Raw genomic sequence first — 17,649 nt, forward strand, 5'->3', positions numbered from 1 at the left:
TTTCACACCTCATTGCTAGGCTACAGAACTAACTTTGGCAAAACGTTCTCCAATTTTGTGAGCATAATATATAGTCATAGAGGACTGAAACTGCGGTGTCTTTGAGTTTGCTCCCAAATACCTTAACAAAAGCCAGTTATTTGTCTATTTCTCCATATCCTCTGGATCTGAATTGCAAATCCTCACGCACACACATCCCCTCCCTGAATCAGTGCACAGCATTAAACTCAGTATCTGCGGCACCTCATATCCCTTATCATGGGGATATTACACAGTGAGAGAAATCCTGGCCTTCTATATGGGGCTTTTCTTTTTTTTTTTTTAAATGGAATAACTTTGGGCTTTTCAATGGAGGGACTTTTCCCTCTGCCCTCCTCCTTAGAAATGTTTTAAAAGAGTTTTTCCCCTCCACAATACTCAGCACATATAAAGGACCAAAAGTTGTAGCCCAGGCCCACAACAGAAGTGAACAATTACAGCAGCTCTTCTCTGAAAACATTAGCAACAAAGGTTATTGTTTCTATCATGTTAATTAATCAGACCTGGCCAAAAGTGGGTTTACTCCATCCTGCCTCTTCCTCCCCTTCCCAAAGTAAAAGTGTTTATAAATTATAGGATGTCAGTTTGTAACAAAAGTGGCATCTTAGGTCTGTGATCATCCAAAATTGGCATTATGAAGGGCAATACAATTTTCATTTTAGAATCTAATTAAACAGGAACATTTATCATTGCAAATCATTTATTTGCAATTAAAACATTGAAGATATTTTTCATTTTGGTGTCTCACTTCAGAAAAAAAAGCAATTGCAAACCATCTGCCTTCTACTCACAAGCTTTTGAAATAACTCCCTGAGGCTTGAAAGGAATAACACTTTCAAACCCATCTCAGCTGACACCCTGGCTACCCTCTGCATTGGAAAGACTTGGGAATACCATAATCCAAAAGCCCATCACTTTTATTAAAGTAAAATGTAAATAATGTGAAATCAATACTGTATTGTCAAACTTCTGCCTCCAAAACTTCTCCCATATCCAAACTCCAGCTGGCTGGAGGTCCCCCCATCCAACACGCTTTCACTCAACCATAACAGAGCATTTCTAACATCAGCAGTGGTGAAAACCTTCCTGCCAAGAGATACAAGGAAAAACTTGGGAGCAGCAAACTTTCCCTTTGCTGCACTGCTGGTGCCCCTGGGCACACACTGACCTGTCCCCTGCCACAGCTCCATCCTCTGGGTTGTGGATGATGCAGGGTTGGTTCCCCACCCTGGTATGGCATCACCTTCCTTCCTTCCTGAACAACAGGAGAGGAACATCTAGATTTTCCCCAAACCAGTGACCCATGATCAAATCTCACCTGCTGGAATTGCTCTGCTGCACTTGAGTGATGTAGAGCCGAACAGGGATCAGAGGTGGAAAAGCAAGAGGTGGGCAGGTTGCAAGGTCTTGCTCCCATCGACTGCCCTGTGAGGATGCAGGACAGCCAGTCTGTGTTTTCCAGGAGTCCTGATGGAAAGATCATTTCTCCCCATAACCAGGAAGCACTGAAAAGGACATGTTCAGGGAGAAAAGGCCAATGTCAGAGTGGTGAACCACACTACCATTTTTCAGCTGCTTTGTTTGATAGTCTCCAGTATCAGCTTGGGCCGGGGGATGGGGGGCGCGCGAAACAAACACAAAACAAAAAAAAAAACCAACCAACAACAACAAAAAAAAAAAAAAAAAAAAAAAAAACAAAAAAACACCACACATTTCAACTACAGCTCTTTTCTACACAAGCATCTATAAGATTTCTGCCAACTGTCAGCATGTCTGGCTCATCAAGCAGAAGCAGAAAAACCTCTAAGTAAAGAGATTGAGCCATCCAATCCCCTAAGCATTTAACTTCTCTGATTAAACACTCGAGGCTGAGGCTCTGAAGGTGGTGAAGCACTCAATTAAACATTCGACGCTTCTGCAGGCTGTTGGGGAGGTGTTACTCTCAGCCTGCTTTGATTGCCAACATTTGATGGGAACAAAATGAATGAATAATGCATTCTTTGAAAAGCAAGGCAGCAAATGACAGTCAGCTGGGGAGGAAATGACATGCTGGCAGCTGCCTGTCCTCTCCACCTGTTTGCATGGGCTGTGAAAAAATGGGGGTAGAGTGATACTCACTTAGCTGTAAGGGGATAGCCAGCCCCACCAAGCACTGGGAAATAGAATCATAACATCATTTTGATTGGAGGAGACCATTGAGTTCAACCATTAACTTAGCAGTGCCACTAAACCATGTCCCTAAGAACCTCATGTAGATGTATTTTAAACATCTCCAGGGATGGTGACTGGAGATCACAGCTCTTGGCTTTCCCTGATTTTTGCTCCTGCTCTTTCACCCCCAATGCAGCCAGGCTCATGGCCTTTGCTGCCACCGTCCTGGGTCCCTTTTTCAGGCTGCAGCCTTAAATCCCTAAACCCCCAGCTTCCAGCCCCTGGCTGAGACTCAGCTGTGCAGCAGAGAGCAAATGACACCCCAGCCCAAGGTCTTGCAACATCTGAGGCACATCCATCCCAGTGTCATCCCACATGCTCGTGCATTGCTCAAAACATTTGCGTATATGCATTTTGCATATATATTCTGCATGTCTGCCCTTCTCAGACACGTGCTCTGGCTGCTCTGGCCAGTCTATCAAGAGATCTGGGTGCACCCAATGCCTCCTGATGGTGCTGCTAAGCATATGTGATCCCAAACATCTGCACACACAGCAAAGCCAGCATGGCCAAGCCTTGCTTTGCTGTCTTATAGCCCTTCTAGCAGCATCTCCAGCCTGGAGGGATGCTCCCCCACAAAAATTGTACAAGCATCCTAGTCAGGAGGAAGGTGAATCTTCCTTCCACCTTCAGGAGGAAGGTGAATCCTCACTAGCTCTTATTACTTCCTCACTTTTCAAACTCTTTAGAGCAGGTTTTCAGAAGCACAGGCCTACTTTACATAATAAATCACACAGTCTCATGTGCACAGAAGAACTTGGTAACTTTCTCAGTGGAGAACTTGGAAGCAAAACAAAACTGGAAGACAAAAAAACAATTTTACATTCTTGCATCAGTTTATGGAAAATTAAGACCCTGGTGGGTTCTCTTTAAGGAAACTTAATATCATTATATTTAAATGTTACTTTCCAGAATTTCATATGTAATCATAGCATTTTGTACACTGGCACGAAAGTGCATAAACTGAAATACATTGATGCTGTATAGCACAGTTAATTTCTCCAAGCAGTAAATTGGCCCATGTGTCATGAGGGTCAGATTGAGAGGCTTAGAAAATATTCCTTTGCAAAAACTGAAAATTGCTTGAAAGTTGCTGTTTATTTTGCAGATGCCAGAACAAATTAAAAATTACCCCATATTGAGAAAATTTACCCAACAAATAAGAGTTCAGCTCCTTTGTAACAACAGCAGTGAATGCTTATATCTACTGGAATGGGTTTGGACTTTGTGTTTTGTTTTTTTTTTTGAGTGGGAGGGGAGAGCCTCAATATTATCACCATTTTACAGACTGGGGAAACTGAGGCACAGAAAGATGAAGTGACTTGCCCAAGATCATCCAAAAAGCCAGCAGGAAGTAAAACGGAGTCTCTTAAGATCCAGTCCTGGGTTCTGGGACTTATTGTCCCCTGGGAACAAATTTGACTCCCTGTCACCTCCACCAAGGCTCTCTGCCAAGCTGAGAACCAGCCACAGGCCAACATGCAGACCTCAGTACCGACAAACAACCTCGGAAAACCTGCAGTGGACCTGCCTCTTCCCTACATGGAGATACATGGACCTGTATGCTTGCCTTTTGGGGTCAATGTGGAGAAGTCAGATACCAGAATATCATCCTGAAGGTCACAAATTCTGAAGAGGGTGTCCTCCACCCACTAAGACTCTGGGGGGAGCAGAAGAGCACAGTCACACACCAGCATGAAGCCATGCAACATGTACTGTGCATGAACCTACTGCTACTGTTCACAGATAGGGAAAAAACATTGACCTTGCCCTACAAGAGGAAGAGAAAAACCACAGCACAGAAGATCATATCCTTGGGAACATGGCATTCACAGCTGAAGTCACAGATTAATGCAGGTTAGCCTCTGGAGATCTCTGGTCCTATGCAATGCTCAAAGCAGGACTAGCCTGAGCAGGTTGCTCTTGGACTTGCCTGGTCAGGTTTTGAACATCTCCGTGAATGGAGACCCCACAGCCTCCCTGTTGCACTGCTTGTCTGTGGTAGTACTTTGTTGACTTCATGAGGAAATCTTGTTTCAGTCTGTGCCTGTTCTCTCTTATCTTCTGCTATGCATTACCATAAAGAGCCCAGACCCTTCCAGATGAGCTTTTTGTAGTAATGAGGATCTGCTTTTAGATCCTCCTGTAGAATCCCTTCTCCAGGCTGAACCTCACAGAACAAGTGCTCCAGCCAAACCGTCTCACCAGTATGTATGACTTGGAGCCATACCATAGCACCATACAAAGGTGCACAAGACAAAAATCTTCCACTGTCTAAAAGGGACACACCAGGATTCATCCTGCTCCATGAACATCATCACGCATGTGATCCATTTTCTTCCAATTCATCCACCACCTCACTGTCCCTGTTATTCTGCAGCAACCAGATCAATGTGGAATGAGTTTCCCTGTAGGACCAGCCATTCACCTTTACGCTCCCCAGGACACTGCCCTCATAGCACCACAGCCAGTACTGGGTCAAGCTGCCAAGATCCTCTTGTCCCCTACTCAGCATCTTGCATTCACTCACAATGGCCTCAAGTTGCACCAGGGGAGGTTTAGATATTAGGAAAAAATTTGCAACAGGAAGGCCAAGGCATTGGAACAATCTGCCCTGGGAAGCGGTAGAGTCACCATTCCTGGTGGTCTTTAAAATGAAGTTCTTAGGGACATGGTTTAGTGCCGGTGTTAGGTTAACGATGGGACTCGATGATCGTGAGGGTCTCTCCCAACCAAAATGATTCTGTGATTGTATATTGCCTCATTAGCAGAAAACAAGGACCATCAGGTCCATGCTCAGGACCAGCTGGGGCCATCCCCAGGACTCTAAGCCAAGCAATCCCAGTTATTTTTTGTACCTTTGCAACCTTTAGCATTTGATGCAAGGCAATTTGCAAACAGGGAAACTGTCACCCTCTTAACTGATGACACAGTATCCCAGGAGCAAGAAAGGAAGCAGCAAGCAAACAAAAAATGATCCTGATTTTCATTTCTTCTGCACAATGATCCAAGTTATACCATAGATCACATCATTTGCATTGCCACAATACAGCCCTTTATATCTGTTGGAGTTGCAAGTCATTTAATCTCAGCCTACCTTTAAAAAAAGGCTTTTAGAAAATGAGACACTGCTCATGCAGTTAAGCTAATTTCAATTCTGAAGCAAACAAGAATTATGCAAGTTAATAGCCTGAGGGGTCCAGGAGTCAACTAGAGTAAGGGTCTTGTTCTGTTTTAATAATCCACAGGACAATCCCAAGTATTTACATAAATTGGGTCCTCCAGATCTCATGTAATTTTCAGGCAATAATTTCATAGAGGGAAAGACGTTTACTGCTAATTTCATAAGTGTGCATACAACTTTTGCTGGCTTTGCACAGTACCCTGAAAAGGATTTGGGGCAACATAAAGGTTTATTTGCCTGGAGCAAACACCACTAGCATCAACAAAAGTGGTTTCAATGTCTGCAGAGTCAACGGTTTATCCCCCTCGCCGTTGCAGAGCCTGCCTGTACAAGAAGCTGGTATTCAGCAGCTCTGGTATTTACAGGCAACGCAGTGACGTGTCAGCGGCTGTTCTTGGGAAAGCAATGCAAAGTTCTACAAAAGCATAATAGGCTACACTTCAATTATGCCAGAGATCTGAAGAAACGCTAAATTAACTTAATCTGTCATTAATATATTATAACTCCTGTAGTTTATTGATCATGCTGGAGAAACATCCAGTTTCTGCCTCTTTTCTTACAGTAACATATTGAAAAATAGCTAATTACTTCACCAACAGAAGGAGGTATTTTCTTACGCAGAGCCTGGTTCTCCTGAGGACCTAATCACAATGAGATATCGCTGATGTAACATTTTTAGCAGAACTCATGAGAATTCATAGCCCTTCCCCAGAAGCATTTATGTTGGTATCTATACAAAATTTGTAACAGCTGCAAAATCAGTTTGTCAATCTTTGTGTTTGATTGCTTCTCTGAGCACCTGCCAGGCATGAGGGCAGCTGAGGATGCGTGTATTTCAGTATCCCAGTTCTCACGCTTTCTTACACAGTTCAGGACCTGAGCTTGCAGAGCTCTAAGCTCTGTAACTATTTTTATCAGATCTGGGCTATATAGCAAAATGCATTTTCTATTGCAAAATTAACAGAAATCACAAAGAAAAAAAAAAAAAACAACCAAACAAAACAATAATTTAAAAAAAAAAAAATCCACGTACAATCACTCAACAGCCCAGCACCAAAAAATTACTACTCAAAAGTACTTAAAAGGGGACTATGAGAAAGGTGGAGAAAGACTTTTTAGCAGAGCCTGTTACTATGGAACAAGGAGTAATGGTTTTAAACTAAAGGAGGTGAGATTAAGGCTAGACATGAGGAAGAAGTTTCTTCCAATGAGGGTGGTGAAACACTGGCACAGGTTGCCCAGAGAGGTGGTAGATGCTCCATCCCTGGAGACATTCAAGGCCAGGCTGGATGGGGCTCTGAGCAACCTGATCTAGTTGAAGATGTCCCTGCTCATGAACTAGGTGGGCTTTAAAGATCCCTTCCAACCCAAACTGTTCTATCATTCTGTGATTCTATGAGTGCACAGGCCCCTCTGCCACAGAGCTGTGGGGAGTTGCAGGACAAGGCATTTCCCTGTTCCGTGTCCCACCTGTCTGATCCAGCCACAGCATCAACACAAAAATGGCAGCATGTGGTACACAGGCCTGTGCTCGGAGTACGCTCTGGCTGCAATGAGAGCGAGAGGTGACACTGAAGCTGCTGGAGGCTGTATTGGCATTTTTTGTCCTTCAGATAAACCATGACTAGCAAGCATGGCTGCCTGGAACTTAGGGGGGGAGATGTTTCCTCCTTGCTCCAGTCTGAGCGGATGAACAAGAATGTGTTCACAACACACTGTGCATTTTTGAGGGGTGCTGAGTGCTAAACCCCAGATTAAAAGTGCAGAAGATGTTTTGGGACATACATAGCGTCAGCTGTAGAGGACAACAAGCATGTTCATATCAGTGTTCCTCAAAAGATGTAGAGAAAACTCAGAAGCACAGCATGCTCAAGAAGTATGTTATCTTGATCTCAAGGAACACGCTAAGTGGCCCTCCGCACCTAGGGGAAGATGCATATGTTTTTTGCCCTTTGCACCTCTACAAGCAGCTTAATTATCCTCAGAAGGACAAGAAGATGGAGTGAAATTAAAGTCATCTTCAGTTTAAGGAGGACCTGGTAACAAGATGCTGGGAGGTATCTTGTAGCAGCTTTATCTGATGGTGATCACAGTATCACACAGTATGTGATGGAAATATCAACAATCAACACGTGGCTCCGTGACTGGTGTCATCAATGGAACTTCGGGGTTTTCAACCATGGGATGGTCAGTTCTTCACCAGGTCTCCTGACACCTGACAGAATGCACCTCTCACAGAAGGGGAAAAGGGTGTTCGCTCAGGGGCTTGCAAGGCTGATTGATGGGGCTTTAAACTAGATTGGAAGGGGGAAAGGGATGGTATGAGGTCAGTCAGTGACGAGCAGTGGGATGGCACACCAAAGCTTGAGGAGGTGTATGACAGTGAGATTCCTCAGAGCGTGCCATGAGGTGAAGGGCACAATCAACCACACCTGAAATGCTTCTGCACTAATGAGCGCAGCATGAGGTAAAAGCAAGATGAACTAGAAGCCTTGGCTTGGTCCCAGGGATATGATACAATTGGCATTAGTGAAACCTAGTGAGATGAATCCTGTGACTGGTTTGCCATGATGGACAGCTACAGGCTATTCAGAAGGGATAGGCAGGGTAGGAGAGGCAGGGGTGGCACTGTATGTAGCAGAGGGGCTGGGTTACATGGAGCTGGCAGTTGGTGATGGCAAAGTTGAGAGCCTCTGGGTAAGGACTAAGGGTCAGACAAATAAAGCAGAGGTCATTGTGGTTGTCTACTATAGGCCATCCAGCCAGGATGACAACACTGATGGGTTATTCTTTAAGGAACTAAATGAAGTCTCCATCTGCCCTTGTCCTTATGAGGGACTTCAACTTGCCAGATGTCAACTGGGAATATCACACAGCTGACACCAACAGGTCCAGAAGATTCCTGAAGCATTTGGATGATAACTTCTTGGTGCAGGTATGAAGGGAACCGACCAGGAAAGGTGCCTGCCTTGCTTTGTAACAGAGAGGGTCTCATAGGAGAAGTGGTGACTGGTAGCTGCCTCAGCCACAGCAACCACAAAACAGTCAGGTCCAAAATCTATGCTAATGGGAGGAAAACTGACAGCAAGACCTTAACACTAGATGTAAGGAGAGCAGACTTCAGGCTGCTCAGAGAACTAGTTAGTAAGATCTCTTGGGAAGAAGCTTTTGAAGGCATTGGGGTCCACCAGTGTTGTTCTTCTCTTCTGGGACCAATCCTGTGACCCGCGAGTTCACCAAACTGCACCTCTGCTCTGGCGCTCGGTACATCCAGCTTCACCTGGACAAGCTGCAAAATGACGTGTGAAGAGCATATTTTCAAATGGCTCTGGTGCCCCCTCTCCTCCAGAGACAATGTGCTCAGAACTAGCGTGGCTGCATTTGCAAAATGAAGACACCTTGAAAGCCCAGACAAACTTTTCTCCGGCCTCTTCTTCAGCAGCATGGATGGCTTCATCCAGCTCACTTGGCCATCAACAAGCTAACACCAGGCTCACTAACCGCAAAAGTCTCCTGGACAGTTGCTTAGGACAGGTCCTGGCACAGCTTATCTTGCACCTTGGTCAACTCAGGACTACAACAGTGATGGAGCAAACAATGGGTGAAAAGAGATGCACACCAGCCCTGCAGTCATCACAGCGGCCACATGATGAAGGGTGGTGTTTCATTTTCTTCTCTATAATGTATCAGTCCACAGCCTGGCAGAATTTATCATTGGAGCAATGCAGTCAGAAGATAACAGAGAGTTGAAGATGTTGAGCGAGAAGTGGTCCATGCTTCCCTTATTGCTAGTGAGGGCAGGATGTCTCTGCACAAGAAGCCTTTGAGGATGACAGTACTAACCTGACCTCCCACCCCACAGTCAAGGGTGGGCAGTGTTACTGTGAATGAGGAGGATTCAGGCTTCACTGGTGTTAATGCCACAGGTTTTAAGCTGCTCTTAGCCACCACTTAGGGCACTTGGAGATGGTACTTTTCTCCAGGGATGTCAGAGGATAAAAAGCAGCTTTACCACACGAAGTAAAGAGCCCAAACAGTGCTGAGAAATGGGGTGCAGGTTGCCTTTAGCTTTTTTACCTTATTGGGACCCTCACCACACACCTTCCTTGGCCCCATAAGAGGGAAAAAAAACGCTGCTCACCTGTACAGATTGGAGGACTTAACCAGGGAAAAGGGAGAGGGGGATGCTTAGTGTAAACATCACTACTTCACCTGAAACCACTCTTTTCTTGCTTATTTTTATATTCAAGATATAAAGTCAATTCCCTGGCCAGGCCTGAGCCCCAGTTTCTTCTCGAGCTGGGGGGAGTGCCTTTGTGGTACCTGTACTCCATAGAAGGACAGAGAGGATCCTGCTGGGTTTGGCTTGTCTATGGGAGCATCTTGCACACATTGACTTCATAACAGTTCTTTAGGGAGAAAGTTTCACTTTTCAGTACTCATATTGGTTCCTATCTGCTCACATGATTACTTTTTTAATTGACATAATGTTTACACACTTAGGTTTTATTTCAATCTTCTTTTATTTTTCTCCCCTGTCATTCTCCAGGATAAGGGGTGGGGGTGGATGAAGTGATGTTGCCACACCGTCCCCTACAGACTGTTGCTGTGAACAGGCAGGATGCCTGTTTGCAAGGTAAGTGGCAAGAGCCATCTCCAGCACTAGCCACCTGTAGACACGGGCCAGCAGACAAGAACAGGGAGGAGATGCCTTTGCTTGCTAATGATGGCCTCACCCAGTTAGAGAAGATCATCCCAGGGTGCTTAAAAGAGAAGGGGTGGAGATGGCACAACACACGGTATGATGCTTCTCAGCTGGTGTGGAAGAGGGGACAGTGCCTCCCAGCAAGGCACTGTACAAGGGCATTGTGAGTCACTGGTAGTTTTTCTCCAGCTGGAAGCAGAGAAATGTTTCTCCATGGTCAGTCCTATGCATGCACATACCAACACCCACCTCCAGCAAGGTCAGAAATAGCACCCAGCACACACCCCAACACTCATGCACCAGCTTATCATGGAGACAAGCAGCTGAGTTTCTCCTTTTCTGCCCTCTTGCAAAATCCTGCAGTAGGAGCTTACCAGCTCACAGAATTTGAGCAATGCAAACCCAATGACAAGGAAGAGAGGCTTTAGCAAGTGTCACCACTCAAGCCCTGGCTCCTGCCCCAGGGTCCACCACCATACTGAGCCATGCCCCATGTCAGAGGGGGACTGCAGGGAGAGGCTTGCAAGGGATTTGCACTGCAGGGCCTGCAGGTTGGCTCCTCTCTCAAGCCAGGTGGGCACCAAAAGCCTTCTTCACCCCTCCTTGCCAAGCCTGGGACCATGCTGCCTGGAGAGAACCAGGAATCTGCCCTTCTACCTTCTCGCCAGCGTGCCACCAACAAAGCTGGCTAACAAGGCTTGGTGAAGGGTCTCATTGTCGTCAGCAGTGACCAACTTACAACACTTTCATGCTCAACCCAGTGGAAATGATCTCCAGAACACCACTGAGTCCTGCAAGGAAAGGGATCTGAATGTCATCATAAGGAGATAAAGCACCAAGATTCAAAATGGGGTGTGCGTTTGTCAGCAAATTTGATCTCCTGAAGGATCCACACTACAGTGATTCTAAGGCTTTCCATGTTAACAATGAATGCAAACAACTTAGCATTTCCAGACACTCACTAAGAGGCCTCTGTGCCTCTTAGTTAAGCAACATGGTACAACCTGAGCACATGCACATTGACAACAGCACTGGGTGGCCCAGCCTCAGGGCTGCAGGGTGACCTGGATCCCCACATGATCATTTGCTTTCATAATTGCAGGAAATTGCAATTTATGCTATGTGCAGAGGGAAATGTCCATACCTGACAGGAATGTTGATAGCTTCAAGGATCTCAGAAAGACCCTGCATGGATATGTCCCAGGGAGCAGCATTGGGAGTGGATGAGCCAGGAGCCAAGGGGGCCCCAGCACTGGCGTTGCCCTCACCAAGATGACACAGTCCGACAGGATCTCAGCATGGCCGGTAGAGTCAGGTGGAACAGGGTCCATCAACAGCCCCAGACACAGCGAGAGATGAACCAGGACAAGGGGCCCTACAGGGAGCCCCCTCTGGAGCAGGAGAAGGGGCTGGAGTCAAAACACAGCAATGCCAGCATAACAAGACACAACATGAAATAAGCACTTCCCTGTTCACATACTCACACCTGCCACCGACATTTGAAAAATTCACGCAGCGAATGCAGCTTAAAATGAGGGCTCAGTGTTCAGCTGACCAAACTACTGCCCGCCAGCCAAGCAGAAAGATCTGCCAAGCAAAACGCTCTTGGCAGAGGAACTTCCACTAATGCTCTTAGCCTGTTGCAAATGCAAAATAACACAGCTCACAGTGGAAAGTACTTAAATTAGGTCAGCTGTTTTTTTGGCCTTAGCTCTGAGCAGACAGCTGTAGCAACAATCACCAAGTCACTCAGCAGCTTGTGAGTATGGGGTAATTTGTGCCATTCATTTGTGCCCTTAATCATTGGCATTTCAACGTGGAAATGCAATACCTTGGAACCCAGGAGCTCATAACACCCAAACTCTCATTTTCTCTAGCATAGCCACTCTTTTTCCCACACGCTATTCAGAGCTGCTGGGTAATAAATACAGCCGAAGAGGTGAAAATGATGGTTACATCCATCTGCATCATAATTTCTTGCCTATTTTCCTTACTAAGGAGACCAGTACTATTACCCATCAAGACCTCAAGCCAAGATGACAAAAGGGAAACACAGGCAAACCCACCAGAAGCATGATGGAGCCCCTTCACCAGTGCCTAGTGCTTATATATATAGGGTGGAGAGCAGACAATAACCACATATAAAGGAAGAGAGTAGTGAGAAAAATGACAAGTGAGGGCCCCTGAGCAGCTTGGCACCAGGATTTCCTCGGTCAGCAGGGCCACGTATCCAGTGGCACAGCAGATGGACACCTGCACAGTCACTGACCTGGCTGGCAAGAGAAGTGGGCCACCTTTGTGCACAACATGTGGCAAGAATGGGGGCAATGACAGTGGGGTAGCAGGCGGAATAATTCCTGTTGGATCTGAGCACACCCTGGGTGTCTTCATTGTCAAGCGACCAGCTCATGTCCCTGACAGTATGAATCAGGATCTGGCCTTGTGCTCATCACAAGCTCATCAAACCCTGGCAATTATGGGAGGTGGCACTGCCCTTGGCAGAAAGAACAGCCAACAGAAGATGCACTCCTAAGCAGCTGTATTTCTCATTAGAGGCTTGTTTTCTGGTTATTCGCTCTTGTTTTACCTTTCTTCATTAGATATGAGCCCCCTCCCTGCCCAAAGATGTGGTTGTGTTAGATCTCAATCAACATATCTTAGAGGGTTCCTCCTGAAGAACATCCGCAGAACAAAGCCAGGGTTTGTGGACAAGACCCATTTGTTAAAAAAAGAACACTAGCTGATAATGTTTGTTTCTTATCAGTTATCCATTTAACACCAATTACTAACTGTCCCATTGGTTTTGCACTAGGCCGTTCTTGGGCTAAGTAGGTTACGAGTATCAGTGTCATCTTTCCTTTCCACACAGACACAGCATCCCCAGTTTCCCTACAATACAACTTGATCATATAAAATCATAGCATCATTTCAGTTGGAAGAGACCCTCCGGATCTTTGAGTCCATCCCAACCATAACCTAACCTGACCCAACTCTAGCATTAAACCATATCCCCAAGAACCTCATCTAAACACCTTTTAAACACCTCCAGGGATGGTGACTCAACCACTTCCCTGGGCAGCCTGTTCCAGTGCTTCACAACCCTTTCCTTTAAGAATTTTTTCCTAATGTCCAATCTAAAGCTCCCCTGGTGCAACTGGAGGCCATTTCCTCTCATCCTATCACTTGCTACTTGGGAGAAGAGACCAACACCCTCCATGCTACAACCTCCTTTCAGGTAGGTGTAGACAGCCATAAGGTCTCCCCTCAGCCTCCTTTTCTCCAAGCTAAACAGCCCCAGTTTCCTCAGCTGCTCCTCATCAGACTTGAGCTCCAGGCCACTCAGCAGCTTCATCACCCTCCTCTGAACTCTCTCCAGCACCTCAATGTCTTTCCTGTAATGAGGGGGCCCAAAACTTAACATGGTATTCAAGGTGGGGCCTCACCAGTGGCAAGTACAGCGGCACAATCACTTCTCTGTTCTTGCTGGCCACACTATTCCTGATACAAGCCAGGATGCTGTTGGCCTTTTTGGCCACCTGGGCACACTGCTGGCTCATGTTCAGCTGCTGTCAATCAACACCCCCAGATCCTTTTCCTCCAGGCAGCTTTCCAGCCACTCTTCCCCAAGCCTGTAGCACTGCCTGGGATTGTTCTGACCCAAGTTCAGGACCCAGCACTTGGCCTTGCTGAACCTCATACAATTGGCCTCAGCCCAATGATCCAGCCAGTGCAGATCCTTATGTGTGGCCTTCCTACCCTCCAGCAGATCAACACTCCCATCCAGTTTGGTGTTGTCTGCAACCTTACTAAGGCTGCACTCAACCCCACATCCAGGTCATTGATAAAGAGCTTAAACAGAATTGGCCCCAATACTGAGCCCTGGGGAACATCACTCCTGACCAGTTTCCAACAGGATTGGGTTCCATTCACCACAACTCTTTGGACCCAGCCATCCAGCCAGTTCTTGACGCATCTCAGAGTACACACATCCAGACCACGAGCTGCCAGCTTCTCCAGGAGAATGCTGTGGGATACAGTGTCAAAGGCCTTACTGAAGTCTAAGTACACAACATCCACAGCCTCATGTACATCAGTTTAATAGGAAATATCTCAGCCTCCTTCTCTTAAGAGTTCTCAGTGCCAGCTACTGACCCCCTCTGCCTGCTGAATTAAAGTTATTTGCCCAGATCAGACATCATTCAAACTCCCCACAATTAAGCCACAGCCAGAGTAAGGTTTAGTCTCCCCCCCAGGCAGGGTTGTCACTGATCCACTGCAGGCACTTCTACACCCATCTCTGCTTGTAAAGGGAAGCTGTAATGGGTCATGCACATGTGCTGAAGAAACCTATTCTTTGGGCATAATAAACTAGGTCACAAATAAAAGCAAACCCTCCCTCCAAGACAGAAGAAGCTCCAAGAAAACAACACGTCACAGCAATTATTAATTTTTATGTTTACAATAGTCACTTAACAGTGATGCCAAGGGTTTTTTAACTAGAATTCTGATGTTGGAGTTACTTTATTGCGAAAGCTGTAGGAAGACCAAACAGCTGCTCTAAAATGTAATTACAAAGAAAGGAAAGGTACATAGTTTAACTTGCATAGCACAAGCATACGTAATTAACAGACATACATAAAACCCATTTTAGTTTATGTTATTGCTTTTCTTTCTTTTAGATCTGAGCAACTGGTTGCTGGCCTCTGCTGGAACCAAGGGTAGGCTTACTGGCAGCTACTGTGCAGAAGTTTGATTTGGTTTAGCCAAGGAACAGTGTAAACTACGAAGTCACAAGTGGTGTGCTGAGGAGAAAAGGAAAAAAGCAGTTATCAGATTAAGATCGGATTAAGAGCATAAACCAATGTTATTGACCATTGTCCTACACTGATTTATGACCCCATATGATCCACAATGAACAGCACTTTCATGGCTCTCTAGATTTGCACTCTCTTGACAAAGATTCTGGAACATCACTCACTAGCACTTGTTCCACTGACAGAGAAGCTGACCAGTCAGCACTTCTGAAGACCAGGTTACCTCCTTTACCCATTCAGCCACAGGAAAGCTTTCAGCATGGGTATTACTCCAACTTAAGCTCTCTGACACAGGTGAGCACACCTGCACAGCTAATCTGTATGTACACATGTCAAATCACTTCAGTTGTCATAATGGTACACAGCAGCTCTCAGCTATATGCTTAATGGATCACTTGTGTACAGTTACACTTCTCATACATGCAGGCAGAAACATCGTGTACACAGAGAAGTTAAGCCTACCACTGTAATCAACAGAATTAAGTACTATAGAAGAATGATTCAGGCCAGATCAAAATAGACATGTTTGGTGCTCTCATCTGAAAAGCTAAAGTACTTCTTAAAGAGCATTGCTATTAGACAAAACTCCTTTAACAGCTTGGTAGGTACAAAGAACAGCAGTAATCTGACTCTTGTGATCAGTGTTTAGCCCAAAGCACTATTCTCAGCCACATAAATCTCCCAGGCAAGTATGTCAAGTCAAGCACATGTTGACATGACCATGGGAAAAGAGGAGCTGAGAATGCTATGGGGACTCAAGACACTAGACAGAGTCAGGAGACCTGTAGGCATGGCGGAGTTTCCTCCATATATCCTTGTGATCCAGACCATAAAGCACTTTTTAAGAGGACTGAGGCACACAGAGTCCTCAATGCACTACAGCCTCACATCCCACTTACAAAACAGGGTAAAAGGCCCCGTCATCATCATCTGGCAAGACAAGTTCTGCAAGGGCAGTATTTTGCAAGTGTAGACTTGCGAGGACTCTGCTCTTGGCTGGCACGGTCAGGGAACATTGTACTCTCTGTGCTAAGCCAGCCAAAGGGCAGGGGCTGGAAGTCCGGGGGCCAGCAGGCCATGCTGTGGAGCCTACCTTAGCCATCTGCGGGGCGTCGTGGAAAGCACAGCTCTGGAGATCAGTTGCTGGCTTTGGACAAGTTGTCCGGCCAATCTCAACTTTCATTATGTACTTGATTCCAGACACAATCTGCAACAAGACAAGCGAGCAGAAGCAGCTTTATTTGCAGCACATACAGAACAGCTCTCTGCTGAGAGAAGTCTAGCAGAAAGGCAGTTTTCTGGTTATATGACAGAAACCAGACTCCAGAAATACAGAGGGGATTGCGTGCAGCAACCGCCACAGAAGAGGCACTTGGCACCCTTTCAAAATCAGGGAACAAAACCCAAGTAAACAAGTTTGATAGTGCAGCTTCCTTAGTAAACAGTGACATCTTAACTCAGCAGCAGCATAAGAAGTCACTGGCTTCTTCAGTAACACATCACACTCAAGGGCATTCAAACTGACAGCAGCCAAGCTACAAAAAAAGGCTTTTATTCACCCTCTGTGGAAAAAAAAAACGACAGCTTGAACAACTCCTCAAGCTTGAAGCCTATTCTTTCTCCAAAGAAACTCCACAGGCCTCATCTCCAGCTGCTCCCCACAGCATGCCCGGGCGATCTAACCCACCCCAGCTCCGGCCTGCCCGGCACTCGCCGCCTACAAGCGCGTCCCGACGGGGCCCGGACCGGCTCGGCACCCACCTGCCTCTGAGCGCTTATGACCCGCACCACCCTGCTGGAGTACATGTCGTTGCTGGCCTTGTTGTACTCCGCCATGGCGAAACGCAGAGCCCGCTGCAGGCCCTCGTCATTGTCGGCGTTGTCAACATCCACCGGGGCCCCCAGGAGGCGCGGTCGGTTCTCAGCGCCCAGCACAGCGCCAGCGAGCAGCAGGGCCGCGGCCAGCAGCGCCAGGAACCCCCGCGCTCCCGCCATAGCTGCGCTCTCTGCCGCAACACCGCCCGCCGCCGCCATTTTAAAGCCGGCGGGGCGAGGCGGGCCGCGGCCTCCGCCAAAACACACCGCCCCGTCCCGCCTCCTCCCACGGTACAGAGCCCTCCGGCAGCGGCCGGGCTCGGCGGGGCCTCCAACCTAGCGGGGGGGCGCCGCGGGGATGCGCCGCGTCAGCTCTTACGCTCCAGACCAAGCTGTGCACCGCCCGGCTGTTTGCGGAGCAGTCCAAGCGCCGGGCTCGGCTGCCTCACACAGGGCTTCGGCGTGAGGGGAATCGGGGTCCCCCGGGACAGGCTTCACAGCCGGCCAAGGTACCCTCCAGAGTCCCTCTTGGAGCTGCTCTCTTTTCTGAAAGGCAAGTGCTGAGAGAAGGAGAGGGTTTCGGTAACCCTGAAAACTCTCTGCGCTGAGGAAGGGCCTGTGCCCAGAAACCATCTTTGCTCGTGGAAACACACCCGTGTCCCCTGTCCTTCATGGAGGGGACAGGAGGTCAGTGAGGATGAGGCACTGGCATTGCGCTGCCCTACACGGGGGTGTGGGGAGGAGGATGTTTTCCTGCACAGGTCCGGGAAGCTGGAGGCTTTTCCCAGGCTCTGCCTCCTCATGGGTTATTTTAGCACTTATTTTCCTCTACTGCAGAGGGAAAATAACCACAAGAGCATTTTAAGCTACAGATGTGGCTC

General features: G+C 47.0%; 1 protein-coding gene across 1 annotated transcript; it reads right to left on the minus strand.

The window, feature by feature from the left end:
• Window positions 1–14,575: 14,575 nt before the first annotated feature.
• Window positions 14,576–17,018, minus strand: LOC309437850 (cystatin-like). Its single transcript, XM_082048635.1, has 3 exons — window positions 16,715–17,018; window positions 16,047–16,160; window positions 14,576–14,941 (listed from the first exon to the last, which is right to left on the minus strand). The coding sequence occupies exons 1-3, from the start codon at window positions 16,985–16,987 to the stop codon at window positions 14,864–14,866; spliced, it is 465 nt and encodes a 154-aa protein (XP_081904761.1). The 5' UTR covers window positions 16,988–17,018; the 3' UTR covers window positions 14,576–14,863.
• Between the last annotated feature and the right edge of the window lie 631 nt (window positions 17,019–17,649).

Source organism: Streptopelia decaocto (assembly GCF_964273445.1).
Source record: "Streptopelia decaocto genome assembly, chromosome: 3".
NCBI lineage: Eukaryota > Metazoa > Chordata > Aves > Columbiformes > Columbidae > Streptopelia > Streptopelia decaocto.